At 43.4% G+C, this 19,735-nt stretch overlaps 1 protein-coding gene across 1 annotated transcript in view; it reads right to left on the bottom strand.

Moving 5' to 3' along the window:
* AHCTF1 (AT-hook containing transcription factor 1) overlaps positions 1–19,735 on the bottom strand; it is a 2,707,103-nt gene that overhangs the window by 1,626,450 nt on the left and 1,060,918 nt on the right. Inside the window, exon 13 of the mRNA XM_044058692.1 lies at positions 13,381–13,509. Coding sequence (XP_043914627.1) covers positions 13,381–13,509 — 129 coding nt within the window. The remainder of the gene's footprint in view (positions 1–13,380; positions 13,510–19,735) is intronic.

Raw genomic sequence — 19,735 nt, 5'->3', positions numbered from 1 at the left:
ATTTTATCATTTAACTGTAATAGCGCTTGTTTCTCTAACTAAGATAAACCATTTGTTAGTGCTGTTTGATGCACATAATTTCCAAGATCCCTTTCACATACTTTTAAAAAAGTCTGCATAGATTTATTAAGAGTTGGGTTGTATGTACTCAATCTGTGGAGTAGTGACATGTCTAGGAATGTAGTCGTTAGAAGCATCAGATAAATCAGAATCTGCGAATTGATCTGAATAATTTTCATCAGTAGTATCTGAAATATCCCTATTTTTGTTTCTTTCACAATGACAATTAGCATGCAAGAAACAGAGGTTTAATTTTCTAGCAAACAACTTAAGGTCAAGCATAAGATCAGTTACATGCGCCCTTTGCGCTGGAATGAAATTAAATCCCTTTTTTAATACTTTTTTATGTTTGTCAGGAAAGTATCTGTCAGTTAAATTTGAAAATTGCTGTATCCACTTGATGTAAAACAGCTTCAAAATCAGTGTTAGTTGAAGTAACATTTATGTTAGTGGCTGTGTGTGGTAGTGATACATTAGTAGAGGCTGAAGTATAGCTATAGATATGTATGTAGGTATATATGTATGTGTATATATATACATACATATATACATACATATATTTATATATACATATATATATATATATATATATATATATATATATATATATGTACACATACACACACACACACACAGATGCACACTTTTTTTTTCTAAAGGAACCATATGGGACGTAGGCAAATTTCCCAATTGTGCATATACTCTCAGAACATCCAAATTTTGCCTCACATTCTTGGATTATTAACATAAAAACTGTGATTTACTGGAAAATTTGGGAGATATGGTTAAAAACTTATGTAAAAAAAAATGGTAGACCCTCTAGTTGCATACTTTGAGGAAATTCATGCTAAAGCAAACTTGTTCTATTTATGGCTTGCCCAAGTTACCCGCTCTAAGAGTCTGAAAGGTATGGAGATTCTGTGAAGTGAAAAGTCAAGTGCACTCATGCTGGAAATGTTTTGTGGGGTTTCAAAATACCGAAGAATGCAGCCAGTACAGTAAGAGTCTTGAAAAAGGCAAAGATGAGATTAAGTAAAACTGCAATACCCAGAAACTTGCATCCTGTGTAAGCACAGTAAACCCTGAATGAAGCTCTACGTAGTATAAAGAAAAAGGGGAAGGCTAGTCTTCCGTCTGGCCAGGTAACACAATTTTTAGGGCTGGTAGGCTTCTAGGGCATGGGGGCTGTAGTTTTAAAGAAGGCATGAACGTTATACCAGCAACGCAAAGGCAGTCATGGTGAGCGGCATCTTTACAAGCTGCAGTTAACCAACTGCTTCAGCAGGAAGCAGAGAAAGTCATCTCATAACTCAACCAGAGAATGAGTGGAAGGTAGACAGAGGGAGCCCTAAGAAGCATAAAGACAAGCTGCCCACATCTGTGAGCTGTCTGGGTCACAGGAAGGCAACGGCTGCACAACTGTGTATTCTCAGAGGAAACCCAGCAAGCATGGAGTACAAGAAAAGTGAAAAGCAGATAACAGTACATCTGTAATTCTACCTCCCATTCCCTGCATATAGAGAACAGCTGCAGAAAGAAAAGGTGCCTGGAACGAAAGCAATCCGAACAGTGTTGACAGGCTACATGGAGACCAATGGATGGAAGTGGACTAACGTGGCTAACATCCCAAATCACAAATAAGGAAAAACAAGAGATAAGTCATAAGGAAAAATCAATGACAATCTACAAACTACGTCAAACAACCAGAGGGAGAAAGGGACTAACAAATAACCAGCGCTAAAAGAAAAAATATAGAAAAACTGAAGTACTTGCAGCTCAAGATCGCAGAATCTTCTATCTTACCACTCCTGGCAGCAACTGACATCTGGGGAATTAGAGGTAGTGTGCTGCATTATGGGAAAGGGGAGGAGCTCGAGATTAGGGTCTGAAGTCTGGAAAATGCAGCAGAGCCAGATCAGAGGATCGAATCCATAACCCACCATTGAAAAAGAATGTGGACAGCAACATATAGAACATTATGACAAGGCAGTAAGTCATTTCAAGGTTGCTGGGGCTTTGATCATCATCCACTACCTCTAAAACTGGAGAAATATTCAACCATTTATGCTCAGAAAAACAAAAAATCTGACCCTTTTCAATTGAGTTTAGTTATAAGTTTCCCAAATGAAATACTCTGTGCCGCCCGTGCACTGGCCCAGCAATCAATGAGTCTCCATCCTCACCACTAACACCAGTGAGGGTCATCCACATTGGGAAGAATAATAAATACAACTACAGTAAATTACAATTTCCCTTAAGAGCACACAGAGATCACAATCAGTCTGGGGCTGTTTTCTCCCTTTCTCTCCAGACCCCCAGTAAGACTCTCCACTGGCACAGCTATAGGGTCCAGATCTCAGCCTAGTGGTCAAGCTAACCCCCAGCACCCTCTCTGTACAACCAGTGCTTCGTGTCCCTGTCCAAGTAGCTGACATACACACTAAGATACGAGTTATATACAAACACACAGACACTCCTGGGGAAGGCTGTCTCAGGTTCTCCAGCTATGCCCCTTCCTGCCAGGCTACAAGGTAGTAATCACTGCCAACAACCACTAATATCAGCTACTAATAACACCCTTATCAAAGGGTGTCCCAATTATTACTGTGCAACATTATTATCCAACTGGTAAGTGTGACGGACAGCAAGGCTTATTTGAAGTGGCTTGGACAGTATCACTATATACATGCAATGTACTCTAGAGCTTAAATTATCACTACATTAAACAGCCATAGTTGAAAGGTTTAAAAATATTTAATAATAAATAAGACAATACTTCTTACTACATAGCGCTAGTCAAGAGTTCAGAGATCACAGGAAAATGCTTAAAATAATGCAGTAGAAAAGTTCTGACATCAAAACAGAAAAACAACTAGTCTAATCTTCCTATTTCCTAGCTATATCTAAGAGAGGCACTAAAGTCTAAGATCCTACTTACATACGACACAGGCAGAGTGCTGGTGAGTTGGATGCTCTGAAGACAAATGCAAAATGCTTCGAGTCTCTCTGTCCTTAAACTGATAACACATCCTACTGACTCATTTTAGATTACATCATTCTTAACAATTTCTCTGGTTTCCCAGGCTAACAGAAACTCTACATTTACATTGCTTTGATCTTGTACCTTGTCAAGAAACCACAGTAATTAAAAACATTATATATGAAAAATCTAGCAATCAACTCTGGTCTCAAAACAACAGAAAGAATCTGCTGGTTTAGACATCACGGCTCTGAATGACATCAAACATTTATAAAAGGCTTAACTTATCAGCTTTCTCCCAGCAGAGTGCACTGTTACATTTTTGACTTTCAACATTTAACACCATTTTCTTCCATTTAAGAGAACAAGCCTGTGGCTTATATTAATATTTACAAATGAGAGAATTATCAACAAAAATCTATCTAGCTAGGCTGGCAGCCTTCACATATCTTCACAGTCATCTTGCAGTCTCTCTCAAAAGGATAAATCCTCATGCGGTGAAGCTGAGAAGAGAGTATTATCAGACTCAGATCTGGCATATGACCCAGTTGAAAGCTTGTCTACATATACCAACTCATCAGATTCATGAGAATTAAAGGCAACATCCAGATCGGCAGATGGCCTAACAAGATCTGGTAGACAGACCCATGAGGATGTCTTTGGCCCGACAGGCCTAGGCTGGGGGCAAGCCTACAGAAGCATTCTTGTGTTTGGCCTTAGGCCTGATCTTGAGTATGACATCAGTAGAGGCACAGCAGCCACAGCCTGCATCCGGTCTACTCAAATTTCCTCCCCACTGTTCCAGGGAATTCCAATCCCCCCCCCAATAGTCTCAAGCACAAGTCAGATGCCAGCACCTGCCTAGCATCTCCAGATCCAACTAACAGCGTAGCTAAATCTACTCAAACAGACATGCATGCAGCCGATTAAATGGCTGCCTCTCAAGGTATCTTGCCAGAAGCCTAGGTCATGCACTCACAGATGATGCACATCACCTCCTTTGATAATCTCAAGCCTAGGCAGTGTATTTGATATTGAATCATCCTAAAGCTCCTTAATGACCTTCAGATGGTTCTTGCAAGGGAGATCAGGGACAAAAGCGGCAGATGCCATAGTGTACAAAGGCCACTAAAGCTCCTTTTCCTTGTCCAAAATTTTTAGGACTCTGCCCTTCATTTTATAGTCTTAGAATTGAAATATGTAGACTGGAGACAGTTTGGCATGTCATGTTCCAGGCCCAGGCAAAAAGTGGAAGTCCCAGTGAGATCTGCTTTCGACACTGTACACTTACCATCTTAATCTATGTATTTAGTCTGAATTATTTTGTTACTGCTTACATTTCTGTATTTTTTTTCAGGAAATGCTTTGTATTTCTCTCATACTGAGCCTGAAATTGGTAAATATAGATCAGTGCACTACCCCAGTTAACAAATATAATTAAAAATAAATGCGCATATATTAGTCTTCATAGACATCTAACTAAATGTAAAATAACCATAGAAAAATACAAAGTTCCTCAAAGGGGCACTCAGCTTTAAAAAGAACTGAAGAAATGGTGCTAATGACTCTATTCATGGACGTCAGAGGAGGACAGCCTGCCAGGTCTAGGTTAAGGGAGAAATCTCTGGTGTTTGGGCAAACCAAAGGGCTATCCATGGTAGGAATTTCTACATGTTATTAATGCAAAACAGAAAAATGATGAATATCCTAGGATAACCCTGTGCAGTCCATTTCATTGTATGAAAGTAAAGATGTGAAAGTCTTATCAATACAGTAGATGCCCTACTTCTCACTCTTGCAGTATTCTTTACTTTTGGGATATCCAGAAGAGGACTGCCAAATGTCCCAAACAGCATACCAAAGCATTTACACCTCCCAGGTACCATACATCAGACATATGTCCTAGATGCAAGAAGTAAGGTATACATGCGACATAGAAACACCTAATCCTCAGAAATGAAGTGCCCCTGAAAAACCAGAGGAACACAACAACATACATCCAAGAAAGGGATTTAAGAAAGGCCTGTAATTCAGAACAAAAATAAAAACTAACAAGGAGGTGGGGGGACACAATACTGCAACAGTAAGTAGTAGGACCTCTACAAATCTGGTAAGATCTTACATAACAGGTTCAAGTACAATCATAATTACAGAAAGCCAACTGTACATGCCAGACAGTGGGTCCTGAACATCATTTTGGGTCTAAATTTAAGGAGGCCTGAAAGCTTTTCCTATATATCATTAACTAAAACAGAATGAAAACCTGAACACACAATGGACACATGAGGAAAATAAACCTCAATTTGTCAAGTGAGAGCACCCTCTGGCCCAAAATATCCAGAGCTCCTTACTCTGTCAGACAGTAAGATGCTACAATCACTGAAATGTCAACTGGTGTAAGCAGATGATGGAGCTGGCTCAAGGATGCCACATCAAGGTACTACTTCACTAACCAGGATGCCTTTATGCTTCAACTCTTGTAAAAGGCAAAGGGAACTGCAAAAATATGGTATTCTTAATGAGGGCCTCTACATAAGATCTAGTTATTTCACATCTGAACTGGTCTAATGTTCTTTACATGAAGATTACAGATAGTCATCTGGCAAAACACAATAGGTGCAAAATTCTACTAAGAGATCACTCATCAGTACAATTCATTCCAGTCACATTACTCTGGTCTTCTGTGATTTGCAATGGCTCTCACAACCAGAAGTGCTTTTAAAATCTTGATACTTATCTCCACACACTTTATGACTAGGGTCCTGTACAGCTAAGGATTGCAGAGACTCTACTGCATATATGCAACTCAGGACATCAGAGGGGATTGCTGGCAGTTCCAGAGACCAGACTGGTGACATCTGGCAGAATACCCTTTGCTTAAGTTACTGGCATCCTACAGAACCAGCTAACTCACCTGAAACAAGCGAATGATTCCAAGCATTCACTCAGGAGGCATGCAACATTTCACCATTATTCTATTTGGACCCTACCATTAACACTTAATCACTTTTACATTTAATTACTATACATTTACCTGATTTGCCACTTTGCACTATTGCTTATTTCTACTTTAAGTGAAATGACTGAAACTAACAAGTAAATACTTTTAAAAAATAAAAAGTAGGGTAAGACATAAGGCTCTTTCTTCCCCAAACACTAGGACGAGGAAGGAAACTAACCAGTGGTCAGTCTCACTGAAAGGCTGAAGGGCAGAATCATCCAATACGGAACTTTGGGGGGACTCACTGCATTTACCCATCTCAGACATACAGGCCTCTGGGTCATCCAGAGTCTACAAAAAGTACAGTTTTGTACCTACCATAAATGTAGATGTCCGATAGATATGCAACTGCAGTCATAACATATGGGTTGTCCTGACTCAGGCAGCCCTCGGTCGGCCGGATTCCAAAGTCTGGGTCCGACGTCGGCTGATGTCGCATTTCTCTCCGACGTCAGAGCGGCTGGAGTACATAAGCATCAGCCGACGCCATTTTCTTCAGTGTTTCTTGCCCCAGATGCCAGGTGCCCTCCAAGGAAGGCTGTAATCAAATTGGAAGACAAAAACAGGATTCCAGACAAATAAATGAGCAATAAACAGATACACCATAACAGATATCCCCAGCTAAGAGAAACAGGGATAGGAGTGGACCCTAGGCATAGAGGGGTATGGAGGGAAAATCCGACTGCAGTTGCATATCTATCGGACATCTACATTTATGGTAGGTACAAAACTGTACTATGTCCTTCAAGAATGCAACTGCAGTCATAACATATGGGTAGAATACCATAGCTTAGCTGGGGGAGGAGGAATGCTCTAGGAAAAAGATGGTGTGGCAATCAAACCCTGCAGGACTGCCAAAGCAAAGCCTGCTCTGGATCTGGAGTATAGAGGAAGATTGTAGTGTTTGGAGAATGTATGCACGGAGCTCCATGTAGCAGCTTCTAGAATGTCCTTAGTAGGCACCCCTCTTAAGAATGCTGTAGAGGTGGCTGTAGCTCTGGTGGAATGTGGTCTGACATTAGCTGGAACAGTCTTTCCATGAAAGGAATAACAGAATCTGATGCAATGTCCAATCCATTTTGAAATAGTCTGTTTTGAAATTGCTTTTCCTTGGACTGCAGGGGCATAAGCTACAAAAAGTTGTTCAGACTTCCTACTGGTCTTGGTTCTGTCCAGGTAGCATCGAAGTTGTCTGTGAATGTCCAAGGTATGTAACAGTCTTTCCCCCTTATTCTCAGGATTGGGGAAGAAACCAGGCAGATGAATAGCTTGATTTAAAGAAACCCTAGATACCACCTTTGGCATAAAAGTAGGGTTGGTCCTTAATGAGACCCTGTCTCTGTGGAAGATTATGAACGGTGGTATTGCCATTAGGGCCTGTAGTTCCGAATCCCTTCTTGCGGAGGTAATTGCCAACAGGAACGCTGTCTTCCATGAGAGAAATTGCAAGTCGACTGAAGCTGCTGGCTCAAATGGAGGTAGAGTCAGTTTTTCTAGGACAAAGTTGAGGTCCCAGGCTGGCACTGGAGCCCTTCTTGGTGGCTTAATGTTCTTGATTCCCCTGAGGAATTGCCTTAGCAAAGGATGTGAAAAGACAGGCGGATCAGTGTTATATCTAGCTGAAATAGCTGAAGCATGTAACTTTATGGAAGAATATGAGAGTCCATTCTTTAGCATATCTGCCAAATATTCCAGGATGAGTGGGATGTTCAATAATGATGCATCATGTCCCTTGCTGGTATTTCAAATGCTGAATCTCTTCCATTTTGCTAAGTAAACCTTTCTGGTGGATGGTCTTCGAGCCTCTGTCAATATCCGCTGAACTTCCTTGGAGAGAGATAGGTTGAGGTTATTCATGGGATCTCCCAGGCTGTTAGCTGCAGTGTCTGAAGGTTTGGATGCACTGTTTTGAAGTTGTGTTGAGTCAAAAGTAGGGGCCATTGGGGAAGGGCCCACTTCTTGGTGTGACATATGCTCCGTAGTAGTGGATACCAGTGTTGTCTTGGCCAGTCCGGAGCAATTAGGATCCCCTTGGGTCTCTCTGCTTTGATCTTTAGTAATACTGAGGTCATCAGTGGCAGAGGTGGGAATGCATAGATTTTTAGGAAGTTCCAGTTGAATGAGAGAGCATCTATTTTCCAAGTTTGTGGATGGGTATTGTCCTTGAGCAGAATTTTTGTAGATGATGGTTGAGGTGAGAGGCAAATAGGTCTACTTCTGGCCTGCCCCATGTTGAAGTGAGTTGTGTGAAGATCTTCGGATGTAACCTCCACTCGTGTGGATCTGTGAAATTCCTGCTTAGGCTGTCCGCCAGCACATTGTCTTTGCCTGGAACAAACTGGGATTGTAACTGTATGTTTAGACTCAGTGATTTTTCTCAAAGATTCATTGTCAGTCTGCAAAGGGGGTAAGAATGGGTGCCCCCTTGCTTGTTTATATACCACATCACAGTGGTGTTGTCTGTCCGTATCAGTAAATGGCCTTGCTGAAGTTGTTGTCGAAAGGCCTCGATGGCATGCATTACTGCCAGCATTTCCTTTTGGTTTATATGCAGATGTGTTTCCTTTGGAGACCATTGTCCTTGTATACACCTGCCTTCCATGTGCGCCCCCCATCCAAGGTCTGAGGCGTCTGTGGTCATTGTCTGTGTTATCTGTGGTTTTTTGAATGACATACCTGTGTTTGCCTGGCTTACCGAGGCCCACCATAGGAATTCCTTTTGTAGGCATGGAATGAGCGGTATGGTTGTCTCTAAGTTGTTGCTGTGCTGAGACCATAGGCTTTTTAGGTACCATTGAAGCTTTCTCATGTGTAGTCTTGCTAATGGAACCAGGAGAATGCAGGATGCCATGAAACCCAGGGCCTGTAGGAATCTCCTTGCAGTCATCTGGGTGAGTTTTGCCAAACCTTTGAAATAATGAGTTAACTTCTCTTGCTTGTCTTCTGTCAGGTAAGCCATTTGAGAGGCTGTGTCTAATTTGGCTCCTAAGAAGATTATTTGCTGGGATGGTTGAAGTCTTGACTTTTGGAAGTTGACTGTGTATCCCAGAGCCTGAAGTAATCGTATGACATAGTCCAAGGTTTTTGTTAACATCAATTTGTCGTCCGCTTGTATGAGGCAGTCGTCCAGGTATGGGTAAATTTGGATCCCCTGGAGCCTGCAATGAGCAATTACTGAAGCCAGGCATTTTGTGAATACTCTGGACGCAGTAGATAAGCCAAATGGCAATGCTGAGAATTGATAATGCTCTGGCCCTGCAAGAAATCTGAGGTATCTTCTGCAACTGTGTCTGATAGGGACATGCAGGTATGCCTCCTTGAGGTCCAGAGTAATCAGCCAAGACCCCTTGCCCAGCATGGGAAGGAGTTGCTGTAGAGTCAGCATTTTGAACTTTGGTACTATGAGAAAGGTGTTTAATGCGGACAAATCCAGTATTGGTCTCCATTGAGATTCTTTTCTTGGAACAAGGAACAGTCTTGAGTAAAACCCCTGGCCTTGTTCTTGTTGTAGAACTCTTTCTATTGCTTTTATCCGAGCCAGCAGAAAGATTTGCTTGATAGCCTTTGCCCTCTGGTTTTGTGGTAGGTTTGGCATGCCTTGTTTTCTTGGTAAGGTATGAAAATGTAACCTGTAACCTCGGTCTATAATGTCCAAAATCCATTTGTCCTTTGTCAATCTGTGCCAATAGTCTGCAAACAGAGATAATTTTCCGCCTAAGGGAGCTTCTATTTGTTCCTTGGTAGGCAGAAGTAGAGGAAAGTCATTGAGATTGTGGCTGTGGGGCAGGTGAAACCCCTGTGTCACTTCTTTGGTTTGCTGGCTGCCATTGTCGTCCCCTGTAAGGACCTCTGTATTGTCCTCTTCCTCAGCCACGTCTGTTTTTACCCCTTTGAAATTTTTCAGGATTAGGAAAGGACCAGTTTTTTGAAGGCCAATTCCTACTGAATCTGGGGGGCTGAACCTGGAGGAAATCTTTCACCGTCTGAACTGATTCTGCTTTTTCCTCAATGGACTTTAACACATCCTTAGCTTTAGCACCAAAAAGCTTGTTCTTTTCCAAGGGTGCATCCAGAAGTTTTGCCTTAACATGATCTGGTAGAGGTTGATCTTTTAACCATGCATGTCTACGAATGACTGCCCCTGTCATAGCTGCCCTACATGAAGCTTCCAGTGCATCATATCCACACTGCAGGAAGTGATTGCTTACTTGCTGAGAGTTATGTACAGCTTCCTGCAAAGACTTCCTGTCTAAAGGATCAGGAGAGGCCAATGTTTTCTGTAAATCTTCTAACAGGAAATCCTGATATTGTAACATATGAAAAAGGCAATTCAAAGCTCTCATAGATAAAGTAGTGGAGGTGTAGACCTTTTTCCCCCATCTCTCCAATGACCTAGCTTCCCTGTTGGAGGGCAAAGGATTTTTAGAGGTGGAAGCTGAAACACCTTTAGGTCCCTGAGAAATAGTTTCCAAATCAGCAGTATGGGCCCTGAATAAATGGGAATGTGTTTCTGGGACCCTGTAATACCTGTCTGGCTTGGCTGGAGCAGGAGGAAGAGAATCAGGGGTAACACTGGGGTCAGAATATAAATCATCCAAAACATTAAGCACAGGAGGAATAGCTAAGGGCCTGTGCTGGGGCTTTTTAAGGAAAGTTCGAAGGCGCTTTCTGGAATCAGAATATTCCTGGCCTTGCCACTTGAAATGTTCTCTCATGGTATGCAGAACTTCCCCAAAAGAAATATCCTCAGGAGGGGAGGCCGAGGGGATGGAATCCTCTGCATCCGAGTCCTCATAGGTCTGGAAGAGCTCTTCCTGGCCATCGGAGTGGACAGAGTCGACAGAGTCCTCAGAATCTTCATCTGAAGGGATAGGGTCAGAGGGTTCAACCCTGGGCCTTTTATCAGAAGGAGGCTGGGATCCTCTCTCAGGATGGGCCTGTGAACCTCTAATCATAGAAATTAAGTCAGCGGCCATAGTCATGATTTGTGTCTCTGGAGTAGGCTGAGGTAAGGCTTTAGCCATAAGATGGTTGGTCTTGCTGGCTGCCTTAGCCCGAGTGTAGGCCTTAATAGACATGGCCATAGGAGGCCTGGCAGCTCCACGTGCAGGAGTGACCTTATCTACAGCAATGGTCTCGGGCATTTCCTCGGTTTCGGTATCCGGAGGAAAATCTATAACTGGCGTCAGAGTGGTATCCGGAATCGGAGTCGTCAGTAATGCGGTGTCTTCGGTTCGGAGCGGTGGAATAACCGTCTCAGGGGGAACCGGAGCACTCGCGGTAGGTTTTGGCGTGGAGTCGGTGGTAGACGTGGGCCGAGGATGTCGGTCCCGGTCTTTTCGTTTCTTGGGAGTTTGCGATGTCGGAAGTTCCGACGGCATTGTATAAGCACATTTTTCGCCGAAAAAATCTTCAGCGAACTCCGCCCGGCGCCTGAGAGTGCGCTTATTGAAGCGAGCACAGGCTACATAGGCCGAGACGTCATGGTCTGGGCCAAGGCAAGGAAGACAGTAAGAGTGGAAATCCTTACGAGGTATTTGTTTACCACAAGAAAGACAATTAACTTTTTCAGTAATTTCTGACATCGGCTGAGGCAAGAAAAGGTCCCCAACGGGGTACTTAGCTTTTTTGATGACTTCGGAATCCAAGAATACAGGAGCTGACCGACCGGCACTTGCGAACTGCTTCTGCTTCGGGCACCGCGCGGCAAGAAAGACTGAAGAAAATGGCGTCGGCTGATGCTTATGTATTCCAGCCGCTCTGACGTCGGAGAGAAATGCGACATCAGCCGACGTCGGACCCAGACTTTGGAATCCGGCCGACCGAGGGCTGCCTGAGGCAGGACAACCCATAGGTTACGACTGCAGTTGCATTCTTGAAGGACATTGGAGAGAGCCTAACAGACTTTTCCAGCTACACATTGGGGTGTCAGTACACATATAAGCAAGTGAAAGATAAGCCGTACGACTGCAATATCCAATGTCAGGCACAGTTACATGGGAATGTACTTGCTATATAGGAGTCATACAGGAGAGGTGTGTACCAGGTATGAAATTGGCATCAGTCCACATTTCTTACTAACATACTCCTGCACCCACACGGCCACATCTTATCAGATGTCAGTCAAAGACAGTCTAACCCAGAAGCACTGATTAGCCCTTCTCATCTTGCACCTCCAAATCCTGCTGTAAAATGAGGAGAATACAGGTAGGTGTTTTAAGTATTCTCACTACTACTCCAGCAACAAGAGGCAAAGGACCACCTTTTGGTAGCAGGTCATCATAAGAATACTTCAGCAATTTGACTGTGGAATGAACCCCATAAGATGGATGCTGGTGTTGCATCTCTCTCAGTTGCATCAGCACCCGACAAGGTGGAAGGCTGCCACAAGCTTTAGGTTTTGCTGTCCCATGGCCTGCTCTGTTTTGTTTGCTTATTGACAGTGCTCTGGTACAGGCCTGCCTGCCACGGGGTAAGAGAACGTCTCACTGGTCCTCATATTGAGTACTCTCAAATGCAATCATTCAGAACTCTGAGGCAGACCAGGAGCTTTGCATGTTCAGGTGGGTGGATTGGGACACTACCACTAGTCAATAATGCAAGTTTGGCTCCAGTCCTAAGCAATAAATACAATTCAAGTCTTTGCTAACAGCACAGCAGCCATAATAATAGTTATGGCATAACAGCTTTAGCAACTGAATGAAGACATTGATCCTGGCGAGGTTAACAATGCAGGTAGAAAAAAGGGAACTTGGAAATTCAAGGGCAGGCGTTCTCCTTCTACAGAGCACCACATGGTGGTGCACTCCACAACTGGAAGTGTACCAACAGAGAGCTCAGAAAGGATATCCCAGCCACAGAACATTTAGAGTAACTTCCCAGTATCAGATCAGAACACTCTCAAGTCAATGTTAACACATTTTCCAAATTCAAAAACTCAACACACAATTTTTTACATTTATCAACTGAGAGGGAAGTTTGGAATACTCAAAGGGAGCACTTCAGAATAAAGAAACCTACAGTAAGAATCAGCTGAAATACCAGTCTCCCAACTTAATTCGAAGTACGCTACAATCCCTTCCCTTCTACTGCCTACATAATTGTGCAGTCACTACAACTACGTATAGTGATGGACCATCCCACACAGCTGGGGGAAGTCTTGCTGGGCATGCACTGCTAGAGAAATCACTTAACACATTCTTTGAGAGAGCCAGTTATCCATACTAAGCAAGAATGGCAGAACTATCCAAAATTGTAAGCAATACAAAATGGAAATACCTCACTTGAGGAAAAAATGCACCTGCATCTCACAATCATTTTATTTGCTCACACAACTTACCTCTGTCAAACACGAGGGCTGAATATCAGTAAGCCTTGGAGACAGCAGACCAGCCACTAGGCAACGGTTGTAGCCATTTGGAATGGCATCATCAAGACAAGTCCCAGATTTCTTCAGAAACTGCAAAGTCTAAAACACAAGGAGTACTGGCACTGGTGCAGAAAGCACAAAACCATTCAACTACAATGAACACTTGTGAATAACAAACTAGAACAGAGAAAGCATGGGACAAACACATGTAGAATGCACAAAAGTAAACATTCAACTATAGCTATAATGGATACGTGTGAATAATATAAAAAACTGTTGACGAAGTAAATGTCACATGTGCCCTCAGCATATCAGTATCTGGAAGTCAGTCTAAAAAGTTCATTGCTGGGAGATTTTATTAAGTGCCCAGACTGGTCCCTTTCCCTCCCAGCTCTGGTTCTCAAAAAAGCATACATCTCATCCACCTGCTGCTTATATATGATTTCATGTCATACACCTTACAAAAATGTATGAAAAGTTCCCTCGGTCATTTTGCTCACATACACCAAGTGGGCACAATCTGCAATGCTCATTTAAGCTTTGATTACCCCACTTCATTCACTTCCAGGTTGTGAAGGTAACCAAAGCCTATCCTCACACAAGACAGAAAAAGAGAAATTACATCTTAAAGGCACCAAAGAGTATTGCAGCAAACAGAGAGTAAACAGAACTTATAAAGGCACACACTTCAGAGATTCCCAAGCAGTCCTAACAGCAGCTGGTGGAAAGAGGGGTCATTCAGACAAAAATGTAAGGTATGAGCAGTCAGACGTATTCCCTACTACTGATCAAATGTAAAGTGAATGAGGTTTTAATGTGTTGACTTCAAATTCTGCAGTGCTGAACTCCCCAGTCATTCTTCACAGGAAATCAATGCTGTGGTGGTTTCTTACTTGTGCACTGGCAGTGATTCATTTAATACAAGTTTCTCCCTTTTCTTGTCAGCTGTGCAATCAAGCAGTTTAACATAAGTAGAAGGGTATGGGAGAAAGGCTAATGTGGGCACATAAGGGAGTTGCCTCATTTAAAAAAAAAAAAAAAAAAAAAAAAAAAAAAAAAAAAAAAACCTTCTGTATATTTGAGTAAGATGAAGCTTTAATGCTTCATCTGTCTAAAGATACAGGAACTGAACCACTAAAAACTGTAGGGGAATACTCCTTTATTACTATTACTAAATCTGATATGGCAACTAAGCAGAACTAAACCTTCATAGGTGCTTACTAGGCTTAAGCCTAGCCATGCATCCCAAATCTCTGACAAGTTCTGGTACCCTTGATAAGTGTAAGCAGGGGCTTGGGAGATGAAACATTTATAAGCAGTGGCCTGGGAGATCAACCATTTACAGGTTGCCTGTGCCCCATTTGAGACAGATGCCAAAACAGGGATGAATTTCCTGTTCCCCAACCAACTGTCCAATTTACACTTGAATCGGGTTAGGGAGGAGCTCTGCTTCACATGGATAGGGAGCCTGTTTCAGAGATGGGGTAGTCTCTGGGATACATACCTGTCACTCCAACAGGCCCTAGTTATATCACAGACAAGATTTAAGTATTTAGAAAGAATAGTTATAAAAGAGTTTACCAGAATGACAAATTTCCTTTTCTTCTCTATTGCAGTATTCTTTACATGAGGGAGTTGCCTGCCAAGACAACCTGACTTCGGCCACTATATAAAGTCTTTTACTACCGTGAGGTGCGAGGTATGTCTGACATAAGCTGCTATCGGATGTAGGCCATAAAAATGAAGTACGTGTGCACCATCCTCAGAAATGAAGCCCCAGACAAAGAGACAGTCTAAGGGAGAGCGTCAGTACATCCAAGAGCAGAGGAAAGTGGGGAAGGAGGGTGGGGCAGAATACTGCAACAGAGAAGAGAAGTACATCAATAAGTTCTTATACAACTATTCTATGTCCTCCAATTCATCTGTTGCAATATTCTTTATATGAGGGAGAACATCAAAGCTCATGCAGAAAAGGAGGTGAGGTAGCAGAAGAATTTTTCAGGAAAACATGAAACAGCCCTGGCAAATCCTGCCCTAGATATGGAGGTAGAATCTGGTGAAAGTGAAGACAGAAGTCCAAGTTGCTGCTTCTAAAATGGAGGTGGTGTCTAGTCCTCTGAGGAGGAGACTGTTCTTCTAGAATGAGCCTTAGTTGAGCAGGGGAGGATTTTCCATAGTAGGCATAGCAGAATGAGATGGCTTTGGAGATCCGGATGGAGATGGTCTGTTTGGATGCAGGCAATCCAAGAGCCCTAGGGTGAAAAGACAAATAGTTGGTCTGATTTTCTAAAAGGTTTAGTTTTGTGAAGGTAAAAACCACAGTTGTCTCTGCACATCAAGTGTGTGTAGGATCCTCTTACTATTGTTTTGGGGAGAGGGGAAAAAAGTTGGCAAGTGAATGGTCTGGTTTAAGTACAACTCATTAACTACTTTTGGCATGAAAGAAGGGCTGGTGCAAATTTAAATCCTGTCTTTGTGAAAGACCAAAAAGGGGGAGAAGCTATCATGGTCTGTAGCTCAGAGACCCTACTGGCAGAGATTATGGCCACCAGGAGAATAGTTTTCCAGATGCAGTGTTTGAGGGAGCTAGAGGAGGTTGGCTCAAATGGCGCTAGGGGGTAAGTTTTGCTGGCACAAAGTTAAGATCCCAGGGGGGCACATTTCTCCTAGGAGGTCTAATGTGGAGGACACCTCTGAGGAACTGTTTGGCCTCAAATCTGGAAGCTAAAGGAGGTGACAGGGGGCAGACATGCAGATATAGCTGACAAATGTGCTTTTATTGAAGAGTAAGCAAATCAAGTATTGAGCAATTCACACAGATATGAAAGAACCAAAGGGAGATCCACAGTAAGTGGGTCCACGTTCCTAGCAAGATACCAAATAAAAAATCTCTTCCATTTGGAAAGGTAACATTTCCTCGCATTGGCTTTCCTGGTCTCCTGCAAGACTTGAAGCACATCGTCAGAGAAAAGGTTCTACTACCCACAGGGAAAGTTGAAGAGTTTCCAGGTGTGGATGGATGAGGGAGCACTTAGTTCTGTGTGAGCAAATGCACTCTGTGAGGTAACTTGTAATGATTGCCCTTGGTTAGGTGCAGTACAAAGGGGAATCACTGCTGTCTTGGTTAATAGGGAGTCACTGCAGCAAGATTTTTCATCTGTCCTGTTGAATTTTCAGCAGGACTTTTGGAATGAGTGGTAGGGGAAGGAATGCATACAGTAACTTCCCATTCCATGAAACTGATGGGACATCTACTGTCCATGCCTGAGGATGTGGTTCTCCGACACAATGTTGGAAGCTGTTTCGTCAGAGGGGAAGCAAACAAGTTTATTTGAAGAATACCCCACTGATGGACTATGTAACGCATCCCTGTGAAGCATCCATTTTGTGGGCCTGTGTTGTAGCTCTGCTCAGTGTGTCTGCCACAGAGTTCTGACTGGAAGGGATACAGACCGCCTGTAGATAAATTTGAAGTTGGCGTGCTAGTTCTCAAACTTGTAAGGCTAATCTGCATAGGAGGTAGGACCCCCTGCTTGCTTATATACCACAGAACAGTCCTATTGTCTGTGTAGATTCGCAGCAGTCCTGGCCTCAGGAGAGGCTGGAAGGACTGAAAGGCTAGAATCAGTGCCTTCATCTCCTTTACATTTATGTGGTCCTTACCCTGACAGGGGGTCCATTGTCCTTGAATCGTGTGTAGGCCCAGAGCTGTCCCCCAAACCATATCCGAAGCACCTGTGCACAGTTCTTGAATTGGAGGCAATGGATGAATCAGGGGTCCTGGATTTATGGACAGCTGCTGTATCCAGCAGTGGAGCTTCTACTTGAGACAAGACAGTAGTGGGATAGGAAAATTCATGAGGGTGGGCATGTTGAGTACACACAGATTTCAGGAATCATTGGAATTTCCTCATATGGAACCTTGCCAGGGGAATTAAGGATGACGAAGGCAATTAGTCCTAGGATTCTGAGAGATTGTCTTGCTAACAAACAGTTTAGGGGAAGGGTTTCTGAGAAGGTGTGACAGAGCTCCCGAGCCTTTTGGGGTGGGAGAGAGACTACCATTTTTGTCTGTTTGAAATCTGCACCCTAGAAAGATATGACCTTGTGATGGGCCGAGAGTAGATTTATTGAAGTTGATGGTGAATCCTAGGAGTTGTAAGATGGTCATGGTAAGTGGAGGTTGCTCCTCATTTCCTCCAAGGTGCTGGCCTGGAACTGGAGATCATACAGCTAAGGAAAAATCCAAATGTCTTGGAGCCTGCAGAAAAGGCCTACTGGTGCTAAACATTTTTTGAAGACACTTCAGGCTGTAGAAAGACCAAAGGCAAGGCAAAAAATTAAAAGTGCCCAGATCACACAGAGAAATGTAGAAATTTCCTATACCTGAGATGACTGGAAATATGTAGGTAGGCATCCTTGATGTCTACGGGTACCAAGACAACGTGTGAGAGGATCAGAGGGAAGAGAGTCTGAAGAGTTAGCATTTTGAAAGAAGGTACTTTTAGGAAGGCGTTGAGAAAAGAGGTCTAGGATGGCTCTTCATGGACCCTCCTTTCTGGGAACCAGAAACATGTGAGAATCAAAGCCTGTTCCTTTTTTGGGGGGAGGGGGCACAGGTTGTATTGTACCCTGTTCCAACAGTTTTCAATACCTGGGGAAAAAGTGGTATATGATTTGCTGGAGGTTGAAGAATACCCCTGAAGGGAGGCATAGTGTGTAAAGCCATAAAGTATGTGCATTTGATGATGCCGAGGACCAGCCGGGAAGAGACAGGGATAGGTGTAGGGAGAGGGGGATATTGCAGGGTAGTCCTGAGGACTCAGGAGGAACAGCATGTTCTATCAGGAAAGGGCTGCTTAGCCATATGAGAAGCAGCTGAAGACTAAGTGATGCTGTTTCTTGATCTCCTTGGAGGCCTTGGGTTGGGGGGGGGGGGGTCCAGGAATGACTGCAGACGAAGACCTATTTTCCAAGATACTTTCTGTGAAATTTAGGAATGGCAGAGACCAGAATATCTGAGGTCAGTTAGCTCCTTGCTCTTTTCCTGTAGGGACTTGAAATGTTCAGCAGATGGTTTACCAACTAAGGTGGAGTTGTCAAGGGAAGCATCCACGAGCTTCGCCTTGACACCCTCAGGGAGGGGTTGAAGACTTAACCAGGGAACTTTCTTAATCCTGAGGATGAAGCTGCAATTCTGGAGATAGCCTCAACTGCAATGTAGCTGCATATGACAGTGTGTCGGGCCACCTGAGAGAATGCAGCAATAAGGGAAGATGCCAAGGTTTTATTCTGAATCTGGCATGTCAGATACTATCCTGGACAATCGAGCCACGAGTTACATGGTGTACTTAAATGGGTTTGGCAAGTCAAAGCCTCGAAGGCTAAAGTTGCTGAGGTGTAAATTTTCTTACCTAGCCTCTCAAGTTGCCTGCTGTCCTTGTCTGACGGGAGAAGAGAAGTGGAAAGAAAGGATCTCAAGGCCTTATCAGAAGCAATAGAGGACAGAGGGGTCAGCCACACAGGCTATAAAAAGGAATTTACAATCCTGAGACACTTTGTAATAACTGGCTTCTTAGGGGCCAGAGCCTGGGGGTCAGGGTGTAGGGACATGGAGGAAAAGGCATCAGGAAAGGCAGGGATAACAGAAGGTATAGCTGAAGGACTAGGGGTCTCCGCATGGAGAAGGTTGTTGCATCTCTACTGGACCTCAAACATTTGTGAAATGTCCCATTTAAAGTTGTCTGTCACATTAAAGATGGTTTCGCCAAAAGAAATATCTTCCAAAGGGGAGCCCATCCTACTGGAGTCTTCCTCTGGGGAAACATACTCTAAGGGGGAATGGATTTGAGAAGAGCAAGGAGAATCAAGAATAAATCAGAATAAAGAATCATTGTCCTCATCAGAGGAGGAATCTTCCTCTGAAGTTGCTTGTGTGCTGACCCTTTTTTCGGGAGAGGTACACCAAACACGAATAAATGTAACCAAAGGAAATCAAACATACTCCAAAACTGTAAATTCCTTCATTGGTGAACCAAGACAGAGGACGGGGGGGGGGGGGGGGGCTGAGGTAGGCTTCAAGGCCATGAAGGCCTTGAACAAGCCCTGGGCAAAATTTTGCCACCCTTTCTGAGGGTCTGGTGGAAGTGAGGAATGTTTGGTTTTCTACTTTGTTCTTTGCAGGAGTGTCCATCCGATGTAAAGAGGGAGGACCAGATGCAAGCCTATACTCTACCAAATCCAATTCAACATCTTCCCTCACTACAATCTGAGTGATCTCTCTAGGGCCCCCTGATAAGCATTGCTTCTCTCAAGGCTCTTGAGG

Source organism: Protopterus annectens, chromosome 1.part2 (genome assembly GCF_019279795.1).
Source record: "Protopterus annectens isolate FY-2018-M chromosome 1.part2, PAN1.0, whole genome shotgun sequence".
NCBI lineage: Eukaryota > Metazoa > Chordata > Ceratodontiformes > Protopteridae > Protopterus > Protopterus annectens.
Note: the sequence above shows the minus strand (reverse complement) of the source record. Positions and strands in the feature narration are given on the sequence as shown.